This window comes from Xiphias gladius, chromosome 24 (genome assembly GCF_016859285.1).
Source record: "Xiphias gladius isolate SHS-SW01 ecotype Sanya breed wild chromosome 24, ASM1685928v1, whole genome shotgun sequence".
In the NCBI taxonomy this organism is placed as follows: Eukaryota; Metazoa; Chordata; class Actinopteri; order Istiophoriformes; family Xiphiidae; genus Xiphias; species Xiphias gladius.
Genome location: NC_053423.1, coordinates 4,032,237 through 4,049,898, shown reverse-complemented (window position 1 = coordinate 4,049,898; position 17,662 = coordinate 4,032,237). Strand labels below are relative to the sequence as shown.

General features: G+C 39.8%; 1 protein-coding gene, 1 long non-coding RNA gene and 4 other non-coding genes across 9 annotated transcripts; 5 read left to right on the top strand and 1 right to left on the bottom strand.

Moving 5' to 3' along the window:
• The first annotated feature begins 541 nt into the window (after positions 1-541).
• Positions 542-2,757, top strand: LOC120786752. The gene is made up of 6 exons (XR_005706757.1): positions 542-615; positions 1,432-1,491; positions 1,751-1,802; positions 1,974-2,026; positions 2,237-2,305; positions 2,487-2,757. It is a non-coding gene; the product is annotated as an uncharacterized LOC120786752 (long non-coding RNA).
• Positions 1,534-1,670, top strand: LOC120786987. Its single transcript, XR_005706820.1, has one exon. It is a non-coding gene; the product is annotated as a small nucleolar RNA SNORA16B/SNORA16A family (small nucleolar RNA).
• On the top strand, positions 1,836-1,907 carry LOC120786986. The gene has a single exon (XR_005706819.1). It is a non-coding gene; the product is annotated as a small nucleolar RNA SNORD103/SNORD85 (small nucleolar RNA).
• Positions 2,060-2,192, top strand: LOC120786973. The gene has a single exon (XR_005706807.1). It is a non-coding gene; the product is annotated as a small nucleolar RNA SNORA44 (small nucleolar RNA).
• LOC120786985 lies at positions 2,350-2,423 on the top strand. The gene has a single exon (XR_005706818.1). It is a non-coding gene; the product is annotated as a small nucleolar RNA SNORD99 (small nucleolar RNA).
• Positions 2,758-2,774: 17 nt separating the features above from the next.
• ctps1a (CTP synthase 1a) lies at positions 2,775-14,374 on the bottom strand. 4 transcript variants are annotated; one of them, XM_040122369.1, is made up of 19 exons: positions 14,170-14,374; positions 12,652-12,833; positions 12,382-12,552; positions 12,186-12,286; positions 11,938-12,054; positions 10,810-10,893; positions 9,105-9,185; positions 8,858-9,009; positions 8,594-8,726; positions 7,937-8,025; positions 7,753-7,847; positions 7,541-7,603; positions 6,668-6,711; positions 6,482-6,578; positions 6,344-6,399; positions 6,157-6,253; positions 5,886-6,030; positions 3,156-3,246; positions 2,775-3,068 (listed from the first exon to the last, which is right to left on the bottom strand). In XM_040122369.1, exons 2-18 carry the CDS (start codon positions 12,818-12,820, stop codon positions 3,156-3,158), a joined length of 1,785 nt encoding a protein of 594 aa, XP_039978303.1. In that variant the 5' UTR covers positions 12,821-12,833; positions 14,170-14,374; the 3' UTR covers positions 2,775-3,068. The 4 variants fall into 4 exon arrangements, with proteins under 4 accessions (XP_039978303.1, XP_039978302.1, XP_039978305.1 ...); XM_040122368.1 differs by lacking the exon at positions 14,170-14,374 and adding an exon at positions 13,713-13,836; XM_040122371.1 differs by lacking the exon at positions 14,170-14,374 and adding an exon at positions 13,286-13,543.
• Positions 14,375-17,662: the final 3,288 nt, after the last annotated feature.

Here is a 17,662-nt window from a genome sequence, read left to right as displayed (position 1 = left end):
ATGTCGTCGAAGGCTCGGGGTTAAGAGGGATTTTTAGCCGCAGGAAAACATAGGTTAATTCAAGTTTTCATGGTTGTGTATAGGCGCCAACTTAGCCGTAACAGGTCAGCCGCTCACTGACGAGTAACGCTTCCAAACAGGCAACAGCATTTCGCCCCCGTCTGTTATGACTGTAACGCTCTGCACCGTTGTTGTCTCGAAAACACAAGCGCCAGATAAGCGCTTGGAAGCGGGGTTGCTGTCCGTGGTTCTGAAGTGGGTGAAAGGGGCTCCATTTCCTGCCACGGCCACGCTCCACTGTACAGTTCTCTTTTTACACACAATATATTCCGTTCCGTCTTTTCATGTGAAAATATGTTTAGTGGAATGTAGAGATCTCTGTTTGCATTGGTGTCAATGTGTCTAAGTGACCATAAACCTAAAAGACAACAGGCGTTCGTAGAAAATCTTGTAGGAATACATGTCCCGTCATGCAAGTGGTCCGCGTGAGCTATATGAACCAATCAGAGGGCTGCTGATTCGCCCTAGCCTATATAAAAGCAATGGGACTCTCCTCTCTGTCTCTTCCGCTTCATATCCACCGTGGCGAGAGAAACGGGCCGACATTTCATTTCGGTAAGGCCACACCTAGTCATGTTTTGTGATCCGAAAGGTGCTAATCTGTCTCCTTGCTACCAGTGGCCTTTTCGCCTGTGACCTCTGAAGAGTGGACTTTAATGTTAACGACGAGTAATTGTCATTGCTTGAGGAATGCAACGTGCGCAAGCGGTCTAAGAAACAGATGCTAGCAAAAGGTAGCCTGCTGTACTCGGACGAGGTCAGGATACGCTTTAACTTAAAAGTAAAACCACAGTATCTGGTATGATATCGTTAAACCACGCTACCGTGGCACGTTTTTTGTCATTAAAGTCAGGAATTCTTTGCCTGGACTCGACGAAAGCTTAGCAATAGCGCTAATTTTTACGTGGTGGTTTCATGCATATGAACCACGTGGCTGGGTTCTCGTTAAAATTAACGTCAGATTACCATTGCCCATAATCCATTTTTAAAAACTACTGACTCTCTCCTGTGTTGTAGTTTTGCACCAACTTCGTCTATTCTTAGCGTTAGCATCTTTTCTCAAAAATGCTTTTTTTAACACACAATGCCTTCCAGTGAACCTCATTTTGTGGCGCACTACAACACCTACAGTCGTAGCAGAGTGAAACAAATCTATTTAAATAGCATTGTTATAAGAACTACTTCTAACTACATGAATTTTTCACTTAAATTTAGCCTTTGCGCATAAGTACACGACAGTAACAGTATTTTCCGTGTTCTAACGCTTAGCAATTCATACCACAATTTTAAAAAGTGAACCTACAAAATTTTGATTTTTATTAGATCCCTCTAATTGAGCCGGCCTAATGTGGACATATTTTTCTCCTACAGGTTCAACCAGTAATGGCTCTAGCTAGCTTCTCCAACCCTGGATGTCTGCGTAGAATGCAGGTATGTTCTATCAGGACTCCTTACTGTTCGGGTTCCCATATAACAGGCTCCTATCGAAGCCGTTTATGCTGTTATGTAGCAGTGAACGGTCAAAAGGAAGCCAAAATGAAGACTTTCACCGACGGTCGCTGTTCAGTTTGAAAATAACTGCTCCAGCAACATTTAGGGAAAGGACACTTGGTCTGAAAGATTAGGCTAATGATGATCAAACTTGTCAAAAATGATAAATGTCTAACACTTAACTCCCATCATTCCGTAGGTATTGGGTATTGCTGAAAATGAGGAGAAAGAGAAGACCAAAAGAGATGCAGGTAATTTCTTGAGCCATGACTCAAATGAATAGTCCTGGCTGTGATGACACACTTGCCCTCACTGACATTAGTTCTGATTGAGACACTTTATTTTTCTGAGCCACATTTCCTGGGCCTTTATTTTTAAAGGCAACAGAATCCATACACTGACCAAAAATCTGCTCTCCATAGGTGACCCTCATGGTTGACCAACAAGCGACTGGATGAGGACAGCTCGTGTCAAGGTAACTGTTTAATTTGGCCTGGAGTCTGAATTACAGCATGCTATCCTAAGGACCTGGGCTTGTTTGTAGTCTTAGGTTCTCCAAATGCATGCAAGAAAATAGGGTGGTCTTTGACTGTTGTGGCCCCCTTTTTTGCCATCAGCAGCCACTCAGCTGTCCTACAGATATCCCGTCAGTTGACACGATACTAACAGAATGTGTTTCCTCCAGGAATCGCTCTCATGATCCTAAAGTCTGGTATTGTGAGGCTGCGTGGGCTCTCCAACCTTCCTGGTTAAGGTATATAAAGTGCACTTATATTTGCAACACATTGCTCAAGTTAATCAGATCTATGATGACCACTTAATATTGTGAGGACTGTTGGATGAAGCTTGCGGATATGGGACTGAGATCAGCCCTATTATATACTGTTAAGAAAAGGCTTTTGAATTGTACCAATTTTTTTTAATTTATATTTCAGGTACATGGCGTGGTGAGCACCACAATGTGGAGCGTTGGGAATCCTGAACTGCTGCAGGCCACCCACAAGGGGAACACTTCACTCAGATTGACTCAACTCTGAAGCATGAATATGTTTTGATTTGTACTGTGACTTTTTGGGGAAAGTAACAGCAATCCTTAAGTTTTCACTCAATTCAAAACTGGCTAGATGGTCATTAACATGTAAGTGGTGAATTTCTATTAATGGAGAAACGGACGAGTTTGAAAACTGAATGTAATAAAAACAACTTCAAAATTATGGGAATCCCTTTTATTATTTCCATCTCACATTCATATTACAGGAACTTTAAAGAAGCTGCAAATGGCTGTCACTCACTCTGGCAGTACATAATTACAAGGCCACAATAGTAGAGCTGTGGTGGGGGAACATGCCATCAAATGTGAATTCCTGAGTCTCTGTAGCCAGATTCAGGCCATGTATAGAGGCAACATGTTTCAGGCCTGGAAATCCTCAACACTTAATTCACAGCTGCCTGTAGTCAGTGCAGCACTGACAATCTGATTATATCTGTAGTCCACTTCCCAATAAGTCCAGACCTGTCTGCAACACAACAGATTAAATTACAATTATACTGACTCAATTTGCAAAGAATTAACTGCAGCAGTATGGAAACTAAGTATTCTGTACCTAAAGTCCTTCATTTGAGATAGAAGGCAGTTTCAACTCTGATATCTCAGAGTCTGGGGTGCTGCTGCCACTCCGATCACTGTACGTGTCCCTGTGTCAAAGACAAAAAAAAACATTGAAGTGGTTTGAAGAAAATCACAACATAACTGGTTTATACAGAGTGTACATATACCTTCCAATCTTTTGGAAGGTATGGAATTAGGTATCAGCTTGGGCTATGGGGCATAGAGCCACTGCAAGGGGACGTGAATGACCAGGGGAAAAATATGGAGTGCAACTAAGCTTAATGATTTATGTAGGGAAAACATGAGCTTGCTGATAAAAGGTACCCAGAAAGTGAATTTGTTTTTTTTTTATAAAAACCCTTTCCTGTATGTTTATAGAATAGGTGCTTGAGTCACCCAGCTTGCTTGTCTGATGGAACAAATCTGCTTCTATTATCAATTCAGCTGTATATGCAGGTTGCATGACAGCTCACATTTCACTTGCAATATATGAGAGTCAATGTGACCTTAATTACGCTACAGTGATTGTGCTGACTGCTGCTAAGACACGGGTGACCTACACTCAATACTGTGCCTAAATGCATTGAAGCTGCTGCTCTGTTAATGTATTGCTTTCACTACGTAAGCTGTGTAGACATGGCATTAAGGTCCCTATATATTGTGTGATAACAATTTTACAGGTTCACCGCATGTCAAACTGCGAGATATCTGAATTAAAATCTTAGTCACAATGCCCAGTTCATTATAGCACTTGTAAAATGGGAAAAAAAACCTAAAAAATATATACTGTTTACAAAAGTGCCGATTGGAAATTGAAATTAAAAGATCTCTCTTTCTTTTTGGTTTGCCATAGAATAAAACAAAGATGTGAAAAGGACTGAATTCTTGCTTATTCTGCAAAGACAAAATTATTGGTAGCCATTAGAAGTAGACGAAGAAGTGGATTGTGATGTGTGATGCAGTTTGGTATCATTGTGTGCACCACACTGAACATGGACAACAGAAAGAAAAGGCGAGAGTTGTCCGAGGAGATGATGAAGAAAATAACTGCCAAGCATGGTCAAGGTAAAGGCTACAAGACCCTCCATAAGCAGCTTGATGTTCCTGTGACAACAGCTGCTAATATTATTGAGAAGTTTAAGGTCCATGGGACTGTAGCCAACATCCATAGACGTAAGGCACAAGTCGAAATCTGATAACGATTGAACAGAAAGACAGTTCAAATGGTGGAAAAAGCCGAGGAAAACTTCCAAACAGATGCAAACTGACCTCCAAGATTAAAAGGTACAACAGTGTTTCTGAATGAAAGTGTGCTCCATGGAAGAAGACCCAGGAAGACCCCACTTTGAAAGAGAAATATAAAAAAGCCAGACTGGTTTGCTAATATGCATGTTGACAAGCCACAATGCTTCAGGGAGAATGTCCTTGAATGTCCTATGAAAAAGAATTAGCTTTGTGGTAAGTCACATCAGCTGTATATTCACAGAAGAAAATAATAAAGCTTTCAAAGAAAGAAACATGGAGGAGACTAAGTTATGTTATGGGGCTCTTTTGCTGCATCTGGCACAAGGAGCCTTCAATCTGTTTGGGGCACAACGAAACCAGAAGATTATCAAGACAAAACATACTGCCTAGTGTCAGAGAGCTCTGTCTCAGTCAGAGGTCATGGCTCCCTCCACAGGTTAATGACCCAAAACATACCTCCAAAAGCACTTGGATGGATGAGAAGAAAAAATTGGAATGTTCCAAAGTGGCCTGCTATGACTCCTGAAAGAGCTGATACTCGCAGCTGGGAGAAGGCGAACCTGAGAAAACTGGAGCAGTTTGCTCAAGAGGGGTGGGCCAAACTACCAGCTGAAAAGTGTAGAAGTCTTATTAGAAACACCTGTACACCTGCATTAATGCAATTATCCAATCGCCCAGTTATGTAGCAGCAGTTAATGTTCACATCAACATCAGAATGGGGAAAAATGTTGATCTCAGTGATTTTGACTGTGGCATGATTGTTGGTGCCAGACGAGCTGGTTTGAGTATTTCTGAAACTACTGATCTCCTGAGATTTTTACACACAACAGTCTCTGGAGTTTAGTCAGATTGGTGCGAAAAACAAAAAATATCCATATCCAATATCTGGTGGTGGTGGTGGTGTAAAGGTGTGCGGAATGTTTTCTTGCCTCACTTTTGGCCCCTTAATAACAATCAAACATTGTTTGAATGCTACAGCCTATCTGAGTATTGTTGCTGACCATGTGCATCCCTTTATGGCCACAATTCACCATCTTCTAATGGCTGCCTCCAGCATGATGATGCACCATGTCACGGAGGAAAACTCGTCTCAAACTGGTTTCATGAACATGACAATGAGGTCAGTGAACTACAGTGGCCTCCCCAGTCACCAGATCTGAATCAAGTAGAACTCCTTTGGGATGTCGTAGAACAGGTAGGATGAATGTGCAGCTGACAAATGAGCAGAAATGATGTGATGCAATCATGTCATCATGGACCAGAGTCTTAAAGGAATGTTTCCATCATCTTGTAGCATCCATGCCACATAGAACTGCAGCTGTTTTGAGAGTAAAGGAAGGCCCTAACCAGTATTAGTATGGTGTTCCTAATCAAGTGCTTAGTGAGTTTACCATGATCGGCCACAACATTAAAACCAGTTACCGGTTTTAATGTTGTGGCTGATCGGCGTATGAGTTGAGACACGATGCTGTGTTTTTACCGTGGAGAAAGACGACAGCCCTTCTGTAAGTAAGTCTGCAGCTTCCCAGCAGCGGCCAGCAGCAAACCAAGATAGGGCGGTGAGGGCTTTATGGGGCGAGACGTGAACTCAGGGTGATACTGCACACCAATGAAGTATGGATGATCTGAAAACAGAGAATGAGATCTTAATAAACTACATAGAAGGTTGTAGGGTAATTGTGGATCCTAAAAAATTCTGAAAGGAAACACTAAACACTACTAAAAACAAATCAGTGTTTCAATTTCAATACCATCCAGTTCTATGACCTCCATTCTTTCTCCTTCCACATCTTGACCTACAAAGCGGAAGCCCTTCTCTTCAAAGTAACTCTTCAGCTCAGGATTGACCTAAACAAGGACAACACATGGTAAAATAAATGAATAAAAACTCACACATTATGTTTTTAATGCTTCTGACGAACAGAGAGGTCAGCATACCTCAAAGCGATGTCTGTGCCTTTCATCCACATAGTCTGCGTCTCCATAAAGCCTGCCTGGAATATGGAACAGCTCTGAGCACAGCGCAGACGCAAAAACACATCGACCGGTTGAAAGTCGATTTAATGTTTTTCTTACGTAATACACTGGTCTTCGTCTGGAAAATGGTCCGTCTCTTCCCCAGCCTCATTGTGCCACCCATTTGCCCAGGGTTGTGTTCTGGCATATCAATCACCTACAAAGGTTAAAGTTGGAATCTTAATTCAAATCACTTTTCAGGTCAAATTACAACTAGATCATTTCTGGATTTAAAAAAGAACTTACCACAGGATGCTTTGATTCTGGGTCAAATTCTGTAGAGTTGGCATCTATGTGCAAAATAGGTAAAGACATAAATAGGTGTTAGAATGTACAGTATATAGGTACAGTGTTTTTTATTTATATATAAAAAACCACAGCTACATGATTTTTTTAATGGGCATTTGCAATGTAGCGTTGGCTGATGTATTGTGTGTCATTTCACACTGTGTTGCAATTGGCTGGTTTGGCTTTAGCAGCAGTCACACACTGTGAAACTGTCAGCATTATGCTGCAGTTTCCAAAGCTCTAAATCAGCTGTCAGTAGATGTGTTTCATAGTACAATCTAGGACCACTGATTTAGACTGATGACCAAAGATTTTGGTAAGTTAATCTCTCAGTTGTCAAGTTCCACCTCGGACAGCTCACAATCACAGTGTACTGAGGCTTTTAGCCTCAGTAGATTTAAATAGTAAATAGTTTGAAAATGCTAATGATAATACTCCTGTGACTATTACTATTATTGTAATGGAAACAGACCGCTAGAGCCCTGATATGGTCTAAATTCTGGTTCAGGGGCAAAGTAATTTCTTTTCACTTTGCAGCATTGATAAAACAAACAAAACAAAAAAAGGATCAAATGTCCGGCAGCTATAATTCAACAAATTTTCAGTATTTGCCTTCAAAAGTCAGTATCATTTAAACCCAACCTTGTGCTCAGCAGTTGTTTTTAGCACAGTTTTGTCAACAAAGACTCCGATCACAGGCTTTGCAATTGGAGAGCAAATTCAAATCAAGACAGTAACAAATCTTGAGCTCTTAACTATTCAGTGAAGAGGTGTTCTTTAATATATAAATACAAATTACTGTACCATTGTGTTGCTACATGGGAGAATTACCTTTCCAGCCAAGCATATTTCTGGCAAATTCACATACAGCCAACTGCATTCCAAGACACACACCTGCAGAGACATGTAGTGCGTTCACTGTTACTGATGCTACTTCATTTCAATATAGCAAATCTGTAAATACGGTTTTCAACTGCTTTACATATGAAGTAAGATCATTTAAAACAGTGTGATCATGCGGTATCATGACAGCTATCCTCTACCTAGAAAAGGTTTTTTCTGTTTCCTAGCCCAGTTGATGGCATGAATCTTTCCTTCAGTTCCTCTGACACCAAAACCTCCTGGAACCAGGATTCCACTGAGGAGAGCAGAAAAAAAATAGTCAATGAAAATACAAATCTAGTATCGAGGTTGTATTACTTAGAGAAATGAGGCCTCGGGACTCACTCAGCACTGCAAAGGTTCTGCCACGCCTCATGGTATTTCACCGGTTCGTCCTGCAGGGTGCTTGGCTCCAAAGAAGCTGAGTCTATATACTGAAGAGATGAGGCATACAAACTTTAGGTGTTAGGTCTAAAGAGTTTAAGATATAGATAGATAAAGATATATTTTCATCTCAAGGTTCCTGCTTGGGCCAAACATTTTGGCTGGACTTTTGAACAAACCATTGCTACTTTCCATAGAGGAGATTCGCCAGTATTGCCCCATGAGCGCGACGTCAGGCTTTCCAGACCTCTCTATGCGTCTCATTGGAAGGACTGCACCGCAGCTGACACAGACATGAATAAGCTTCTAGCTTTCTCTCTGAGTGACCATTTTAAAGGTAAATATAGCCAAAATCACAGCACAGCTGATCTCTTTGATTTATGTGTATGATGATTTTGTCATACAAAGTTGTGATTACCAAAATCAGGATTTTAGCAGCTCAGAGCAGCAGCTTGGAAATGGAGCGTGGAGCAACTGCTAGATGGCAGGACCGGCAGGACTTAAAGCCACGGTCTAGTTCCTCTTTAAAGAGCAACTTCACACCTTATTTTAGCTTGAACAAGCCATTAATGCAAATGTGATCATAATCAGTCTGGGTTATCAACATTATGTACGTACCTTAACCTCCAATTTGTGACTAATGGCCAGGGCTGAGTGCTCCAGTGCCTTGATAACAGATGCATACGAGTCTGAGAACTTTGTGTACTTCCCAACCAGCGCTATAGAGCAGTGCTCTAGCAGTCTGTCTGACCTGTGAGGACAACATGTATATTAGTATAACACACAGGACAGGAGAGAACAGCAGCAGAGCAGTTTTCAGCCCCATTCACTTCATTGTAGATTTACCCTTTAATTAATCTTTGACTCCTACTACTGACTCACCTGTCAGACATCTCCTTCCATTTTGTCAGCATCTTCCTGGGTCGGGTCTCTATGGGCATATTCAGTCTCCTGCTCAGATAGCTCACCACACCCTGATCCTCCAGGAGTAAAGGTACTCTGTAGATGGATGACACATCTTGAACACAGATGACCTGGAACAAGACAGGTCAATGAGTTTAGAACTGCCAAGAGAGTCAGGGCCCATCCGGGATGAAACAATGATTGTGTGCCGATGTCAGTGATGTACCTGTTCAGGTTCTACGTGACAGAACATTGAGATCTTTTCTTTAACAGAGTTCTCCAGAGCGGTGGAACAGCGACACATAATCTGTTGGCAAAGATGAGATGAAACTTCAGTGATCCCAGGAGAAACAGCATCATTACAGCAAAACAGATGATTTCACATGGCAAAACACAAACAGAAGAGAAATAAGAATAGCGTAAAGCCTTGATAACATAGATGCTATGTATACTACGTTATCACTTCATATGACACAGTGTGTCAAAGTGCTGTGGCAGCAGCAAATTTTTTCTTCAAAGGCTGAGTTGTCAGTTGAGCTCACAGTATTTAAAATTTTTAATATTTGAATCTACAATCATTTCAGGCAGCAAATGATTAGAAAGACACATCCTGTAACAATGTTTGAGAGGACGACTTTTGTGAATGAACTGTTGGAAAATGTTTTGGCTCTGTCAGTGTTTACAGGAGATCAGCACTCACCAAATCAACAAATGTCAAATCCTGCTCAGTGCAGTCAGTTATAGGAACCATTATGTTCATGAGGATACTCACAAGAGTATGTATTTTTTTATCTTGTGCTGACTAAACTGAATGAAACCATTTACACAGTGAAGACTGATTTCTTCATTAATAAATAAATGAAAGTCCCTATATGTAGGATTAGAAGATTTCTGGTGACTCACTGTGGTGGCTTCCAAGAAGACACTGTGGCAGAGAGGTGTGTATACTCTTAAACCCAATAAGGATAATTTCAAAGATGTCATTATCACATTATACAAATTTAGGAGCTGTAATAAATTGGCTGGGTATCGAACCTTAATACATTTTTAGTATATAGAATTTGTCCATAGCACCAGGTATCTAAAACTGTCAAGTGCCGAAAACGGGACTTTAATTTCATCAGATTCGTACTCTTCTTTATTTGTTCTGTGATCAAAAAGTTCCTAATTTAAATTTTTTTTTTTAAATTTATGGTGAGGTATATTTCCTTTATAAATTTTTGTATCCACTAGGACTAAATGTTGTATTTTGTATATATAGCATCTATGGTGATGTATACGTAGGTCAGATGACTTATCAATGAACTGAAAATGTTTAATTTGAAGAACAATGTAAAGGAGAAAAAGTTACAAATTTTAGACTTTATTTTATTCATCTAAAGTTCTTGTACTGCTGCTTCTATTTAGACAACATTTAACAACTGCAAACTGTGGCTTCTTCTGTTAAATGAAGGAGTTTTATAGAGGAAAACACGCTCATATTTCTCAAAACAAGCTACTGAAAAAAGTATTGTTTTGGAGACATTACCCCATATGTCTTTTATCAAAGTTATAGGCAGGTGGCTGTGTTGTGTATCGGAAATGTTTTCTCAGCTCATATTAGCGTCATTGACACCAAGCATTGTTGTTGACTAATTTTTTCCCTCATGGCCACAGTCTATTTTTTTTTAAATAAAAATTTTCAGCAGAATATTGCCAACATGACAACACTGCTGCAGAGTGTCACTTACACATTGTCACCTCAAGATGTCACCGTGATTTAGGTCACTGTGTACTGAAGAGCATATCAAACATTCATGCTTTAAAAGGTATCAAACTGCTGTTGGAAGTTAACAATCAGGCCTACGGCAGAAAATGTTTCCAGTTCCCTGTATTTCTGGAATATATCACTTGAAATATAATATACTCATGTGCAACAGCAAATGACTCACCAGATCAGGGGACAAGCCCAGTCCTCTCAGCTCTCTGACACTGTTCTGTGTGGGTTTGGTCTTTTGCTCTCCTGTTGCACTGGGCTGGACGGAACAATGAAGACAACATATGCATTAAGCAAATAAAAGAACATATGAATAACGAATAACAGAACATTTACAGCAGCAATTTCCTGTTTGATCCTGACTAGCTACAAACAACCCTTATTGGGTAGAGTTATCTTCTTCTTTCTTCTGCCCTGTGAGGTTTTTTTAATCACCTTTTAGTAATTGTCATGATAAGGTCACATTGGATCTGCTTAGCTGAAAGTTGGCAGGCTCCAAGATCTTTTGTTCTCAAACAAACTTTATTCTAAGGGATTACTAAAGCTAATGATTATTTTAATGAATGACTAATCAATTTTTTTTACAACGAATCTATTTGTTTTTAATTATAACCTAAACGTGAGAAAATCCCCATCACCATTTTCCTGCGCTCAAGGTGACATCTTCAAATTACTTGTTTTGTCTGAGTAGCATTCCAAACCCACAGATAATCAATTTACAGTGATAAAACCAGAAAAGTCGCAATTCCTCATATTTTAGAAGCTAAAACCAAAGAATGTTTGTCATTTTTCTTTCATAAATAATTTTAAAATAATTGGATTATCAAAATGACTAGTGTTTTATGTTTACTTGATCAACTAACCAATAAGTTAAGCAATTTTTTCAGATTAACTAATTAATTAACTTATCTAAAACCACCTGCTAGTTTGCTACCATGTCTGACATGACATGGTAGCATGACATGACATGGTGTGTCATCTTGTGACATGACACAAGATGACACACCCTATATCAAGTACACAAAACAATACATTATGTTTTGTATTATCTGTCAGATTCTGTTCCTGAATTTCTGTTGAAATTCTTGTATGTGTATATAAATGTCAGATTTTTTTCTGAGTGCAAATTTCAACATGCAAATTCTTCATCATTATTTTATTACAGATATATCTCCATAGGCGATGCACTTTTGTGATAGAGGCTGTGTAGGTGTGTGTATTTGCAGTCAGTTGTTCTCCAACGGCAGCTGACACATTTGCCCTCGGGTAACACCAGAGAGGTCTGAAGGTGTTGCTCTCTTACCTGTGGTATCAGACTGACATGAATGTTACAGAAGTTCTCCCTCTTCACTTTAAACTGGAACTGCCTGAAGGCCTCGATGAAAGGCATACTCTCTATGTCCCCCACAGTGCCTCCTAACTGCAAACACACACAGATATTATCAGCGACAATGCTGCCAGCCGCAGCTTTAGTGAAAGTTTGAACGACATAAAATCTGAACCATTTGCTGGTGAAAATTCTGATATGATATAATGAACTGCACAGCTTACCTCTATTACACAAACTTGAGGTTCTACATCATCGTCATCAACTGGTACTGTGGCCTGTTTCACAACCCATTCCTGGATGGCATCTGTGATGTGTGGCACCACTGGAATGAAAGAAAGAAAAACACAATATTATTCTTAGTTAATCATTTCTTTTCAACACGACACCCTCTTTCAAACTTAAACAGCAGATGTTTACCCTGCACTGTTTTGCCCAGGTAGTCTCCCCTCCTCTCCTTGTTGATGACGGATTGATAGATCTTGCCGGTGGTCAGGTTGTTGTCCCTGGTCAGCCTTATGTCAAGGAAGCGTTCGTAGTTCCCCAGGTCCAAGTCTACCTCACCCCCATCATCCAGCACAAACACTTCGCCTGGACAGCGTGAGCATGACAGAATCACACTACATACACAACATGTGGCTGTGTAATTATGAATGTGTTAAATAAGAAAGATCCTTTCCTCTGACGTACCATGTTCATAGGGTGAAAATGTGCCTGCATCTATGTTGATGTAAGGGTCGATCTTAATGGCAGTCACATGTAAGCCGCATGACTTCAGGATTGTGCCCACACTGCTTGCAATGATGCCTTTGCCGATGCCCGAGATGACGCCTCCGGTTACCAGGATATACTTCATCATTGTGCTCTGGTATCTGGAAGATGAATGATTAAAATCAAACAGTAGACCATGCAGAGCAGTTCACCCAGAGGATAAGAGCCAACATTCACACTGTATTACGCTTCAGGAAATTTGCTTTCACATTCACTGTATGTGTGATTTTAAAAAACAAACAAATGGAACAATACATGTTTTAAGAATACAAAACATAAAAGCAGAGACCAGCAGAGACCAGCAGTTACAATGGCAACAAACAGGTGGCCACACTTTTTGTTGACCTAAGTGTACCTTGGTTTAAGAAGTTTACAAAACACTGTATTATTTACTGCGGGGGTTTATTGAATTTTGAAAGTATGTAAAGGAAAATCCGCCTTTGAATAAAATATAATACTTTGAATTAATTCTGAAGGGGGTATAGCTCGCATTAAGGGAAGGGAACCTTTCTATAAGGCAGTTTTGCTGTTAAACCAAGTCAAGCTAGCCAACCTCCGTGTCCTTCTACAACGTGGACCCCAGTAGTCGCTGCCAACGTAACTAAGCCGAATAATCAACAAATGTTACCCGTCTACAACCACTGCTTAATTTACGATACAAAAACTCGATGGTCGCCGAATTTGAGGAGTATCTGTAAAGATTAAAGCTCAAAGGTTTTAATTCCTCCCACAACACAACAGTTTCGCTGTACAGAGCGTGGAACATTTGAAGTGTTCGGTGGCTAACATAGTACGGCTCGTGCGGGCGGGAAATTCCATATTCCGTTAGGCGAGGACACGACAAGTAAGCGGACCGCCCGTCCTGGCTGCCACCGTTGGCAAACTCAATGCGACCAAAGTAATGCCGCCAGAGCATGTAGCTTTGGGGTATCTTTGGGCTTGCTGTAATATCGGGGTACGGAAATTATTCTCGGACATACAAAATCATGGCTTCCTTAGGGAGAGCAGTGGTAAACGGACAAATTTAAAGGTTGCTCTACAAAGTACCACGGCTGCCTCAAGCTACTGTCTTTAAATACAACAAAGTAGCAGTATGCTAACATGCTCTCTATATCCAACAACTGCATCAAGCTAGCCAAATTACATGTGACCAGAGGGCCCAACATTGCATTCAAAATAAAAGCAAAGGTGGAAATTTATTAACTTTTATATGATTAGAATGGAAACATATGTACCGAAATAATTAAATACGACAGCATTAAATATAACCAATCATTACATTATACTGTTACGTTCCAGCGGTATTTGTAGTAGAAATTAATTTAGGTTTTTTTGACCGGAAAATCAAACTTACTTAGTGTGTCTAGCTTTCATACCTAACGGTGTTTGCTAACTAGCCTACAGCCTCTCTTTTAACAGCATCAAATTTCAACTCACCAAAATACTCTTCAGCCAGAGCCGCCCTTCAAAACAAACCGTGAACGACGAGATCTTTTATCAGGGACGAAATGTCGATCCAACCATCAACGCTTTTGACACCGTGCTTCCCTACAAACCCATCTATCCCTAAACTGGCTCTACACGTGCATGGACCACGACTCAAGGTTGCAGTACATCATTCATTACACACCTACAACATTGTGCTACCTTCATGTACAGCTCGGACTCTTGCCATCAACCTTCAGAGTTTGTCACTTGAAGTATTCACAAGTTCGAGTAGACCGTCTCTTGCATATTTTGGATGCTCTCAGTGAGAACCACAAAGATACACGATGACATTCAGTTGTTATAAAATGATCTTCATTATAATTTTTTGTTAGCTTTTATTTTAAATTGATATTTAGAAGTCGGGAGCCATCATTAAAACCGTAGCAGAAACCTATTTAACATCTAAAAGTTAAGATGAACCGTATATCTAGTGTTATCCACTGATGTTTGATATATAAAATATTTCTAAAAATATAAATAAATTATAAACTATACATTTTTGCAGAGATGTTCCTAAACACCAGAAGAATTTACGTCTGCACACGGCTCTAATCTAAGAAAAATTTAGTAAGAAGACTACAGTGTAACAGGATGAACAGTAATAAGACTATAGCAATTTTGACATACTAAGGAAAACACAATATGTTGAACACTACAACATGACATAGGAATGAAAATATAAAATAAACAACACTATCCATACAGTATATGCACAACACGGTACATTTTAAATATATATATATATATATATATATATATATATATATATATACATACATATTAGTAGAGAAACAGGAGGACAATGCCCCCCATCTATAGAGCACAAAGGGTCACTGAATGGTTTGATGAGTCTGAAAATGCTGTGATTCATGTACAGCGTTGGCCTTCACAGTCACCAGATCTCCACCCATTTGAACGCCTATGGAGATTTTGGACCGACATGTTAGACAGCGTTCTCCACCACCATCATCGAACCATTGAATGAGGGAATATCTTTTGGAAGAATAGTGTTTCATCCCTCCAGGAGAGTTCCAGAGACTTGTAGAATCAATGCCAAGGTGCACTGAAGCTGTTTGGGTGACACGTGATGGCCAAAGACCTTACTAAGACAATATTTTGCTGGTAGTGAACGGTGGCAAATTCTCCAAGATGCTTGGTACAACATACCTGCAAGTACCTTGAAAAACTATGTGCAAGTGTACCTTAGAGATTTGGTGAAGGGTGGTTACAGCTATTGATTTGATTTAGTTTATATTTCTGTTTACTGCACTTTGTTTGAAGTTAGCTGATAAATAAAAATGATTTATGGCATTATATTTGAAAGAATTGCGACTTTACTTTTAGAGCCTCAAACTTTTGCACAGTACTGTATTCAATTTTACTTATGCAATATTATTATTATTAACATGTTAGCAACAGTTTAATATTGTTTCTGGTCAAGGTGAAGATAATTGTACCTACTTTATATACCATTGGCCAGTTTAATCTATAACAATATTTTAAAAAGTAATCATATATTTTGTATGTAAAACCTTAATCTGCAAAGGAGCTAGTTACTCATAACTTCTGCTGTAATAGAAGTCTAATGAATTAAAAGTACATTATTTTCTTCTGAATTGTAGTGCAACAGAAGTATAAAGTAATGTAAAATGGATATACTAAAGTAAAGACCACAAGTGCAAGCAGCAAAATGTACAAGTATAAAAAGTAAAAGTACTTATCAGAATGGCCCCTTTCAGAAGGCTATATTACCATTTATATGATATTATTGTTCTTTTAAACAAGGAATTAACTTGTAAACGGTATTTGATAATGTAAATAAAGTACAAATATCTCAAAACTGTACTATATTGCAGCACTTGAGTACATGTACTTCGTTACTTTCCTCCACTGCATGCATGCATCTTGGCAAATTCTTAACATGCACTCTTACTTCTCCTGGTTGGTTTATTATAATGAGCACCTGAAGGCAGCACACTTTCCAATTTTGAAGCAGCAGGGGGGGCTCGTGTTTTACGTTTGAGGGCCCATGTTGAGCAACAGAAGGAAAAAAAGTAGCATTTTCTTCATGTATAAAGGCCTTTAGGCAGCCAATAAAGAAGACTCTATGTTTGGTTTAGCTTTAGAGATTGTACGAGGCTTTTATCAGCAGTAGATTATTTTGCTTAAAGCTCAATATGTTGTTCATCTCTTTTTTTCCAAGTGGCAGCGAATCAAAATGTCACAAGTCTTGCACAACTTATCTGTGAGAAAATTAATTTGTTCACACCTTGCCTCTTCTAAGAAAAAAAAAAAAAGAATAACTAGAATACATTTATATGACTCCAAGAATAGAATAAGCTTAAATGCTAGCGTCAGAGCTATGTGTCCTGATTATAGATGTAACAATGTACGAGTATGACTCCAGTGATAATGTGAGCTGCTGCTCAGAAGCGACAAAGGGAGACCGAGTTGGCCCAGCAACAGTGGTCAGAGGCAAAGGGATGTTTTCTTGTGGGTTTACAAAACACGAGTTCCTCTTTCTCTCCCTGACACAAAACAACACATTCTGCTGCTCTGCTCCATATAATAAATGGCCACAGACCAAAGTGGTTAGTTACAGTGTACTGTGGAAAGGTCAATGGTCCTGTGATGTGGATCACAGTGTATTATCCTTACTGCGTTCAGTGAGATATGGAGTCCAGGCAGGGAGCGCTGTGCTCTCAATTTTGTCAAACTGCGACTTGTTCAGATGAAACAACAAGACGTTCACGGAGCCCGCGTTTGCTTGGATCATCTGCAACTGGTTTCATTGGGCTCACTGTGTGGGTGAGTGCTAGCACTGCAAATTAAAATAACAAAATGACGGAGCTGGTGACTGATGATTGACTCACGGAGAGAAAAACTGCAGAGCTGATTGATGCTTCTAGGTAACACCCAAATCTCAACTTGTGAGCCTTAGCAGCCGGCATAGTCTGTGGAACACAGAAGGGGGGCTTAATGAGAGTTTTAATTCATTTTTGACCGGAGCTGTGATTGAATTAAACTCCCACAGAAGGGCTGGATCCTCTCCTTACCACAAGCCATTTCCTCCTATTAGAGATGTAACAGAAGCAGCAGGCGGGGAGGCGGGTCAGCCTGAGATGAAACTGGCCGTTCTTCCTTCACTATATGGAATCATATACTCTTACAGACTGTATGCATCTAACATTTTGGGAAATGTGCTTCTTTGTTTTCTTTACGAGAGTTACAGGGGAGATCAATATCGCTCTTAAGTGTGTGCGTAAACATACAGAGCTGGAGTCACGATGCATTTAGCCTAGCTTAGCATAAAACTGTATACAGTAGCCTGTGTGGCTCTGTCCAAAGTGAAAACCAATGCCAATTGTCTCATTAATGAAGTGTAAAATAAACTATTTTACTACCTACTGTCTTATTTGCACGTTGTATGTCATAATATGGA

What these genes read in the sequence shown, in the direction of transcription:
- ctps1a (XM_040122368.1), bottom strand. An exon ending in GTCACGTAGAACCTGAACAG is followed by an intron (nt 9,010 to 9,104) that starts GTACATCACTGA and finishes GTCTTGTTCCAG; the next exon opens with GTCATCTGTGTTCAAGATGT. An exon ending in ACAGAAAAAACCTTTTCTAG is followed by an intron (nt 7,604 to 7,752) that starts GTAGAGGATAGC and finishes ATGTCTCTGCAG; the next exon opens with GTGTGTGTCTTGGAATGCAG.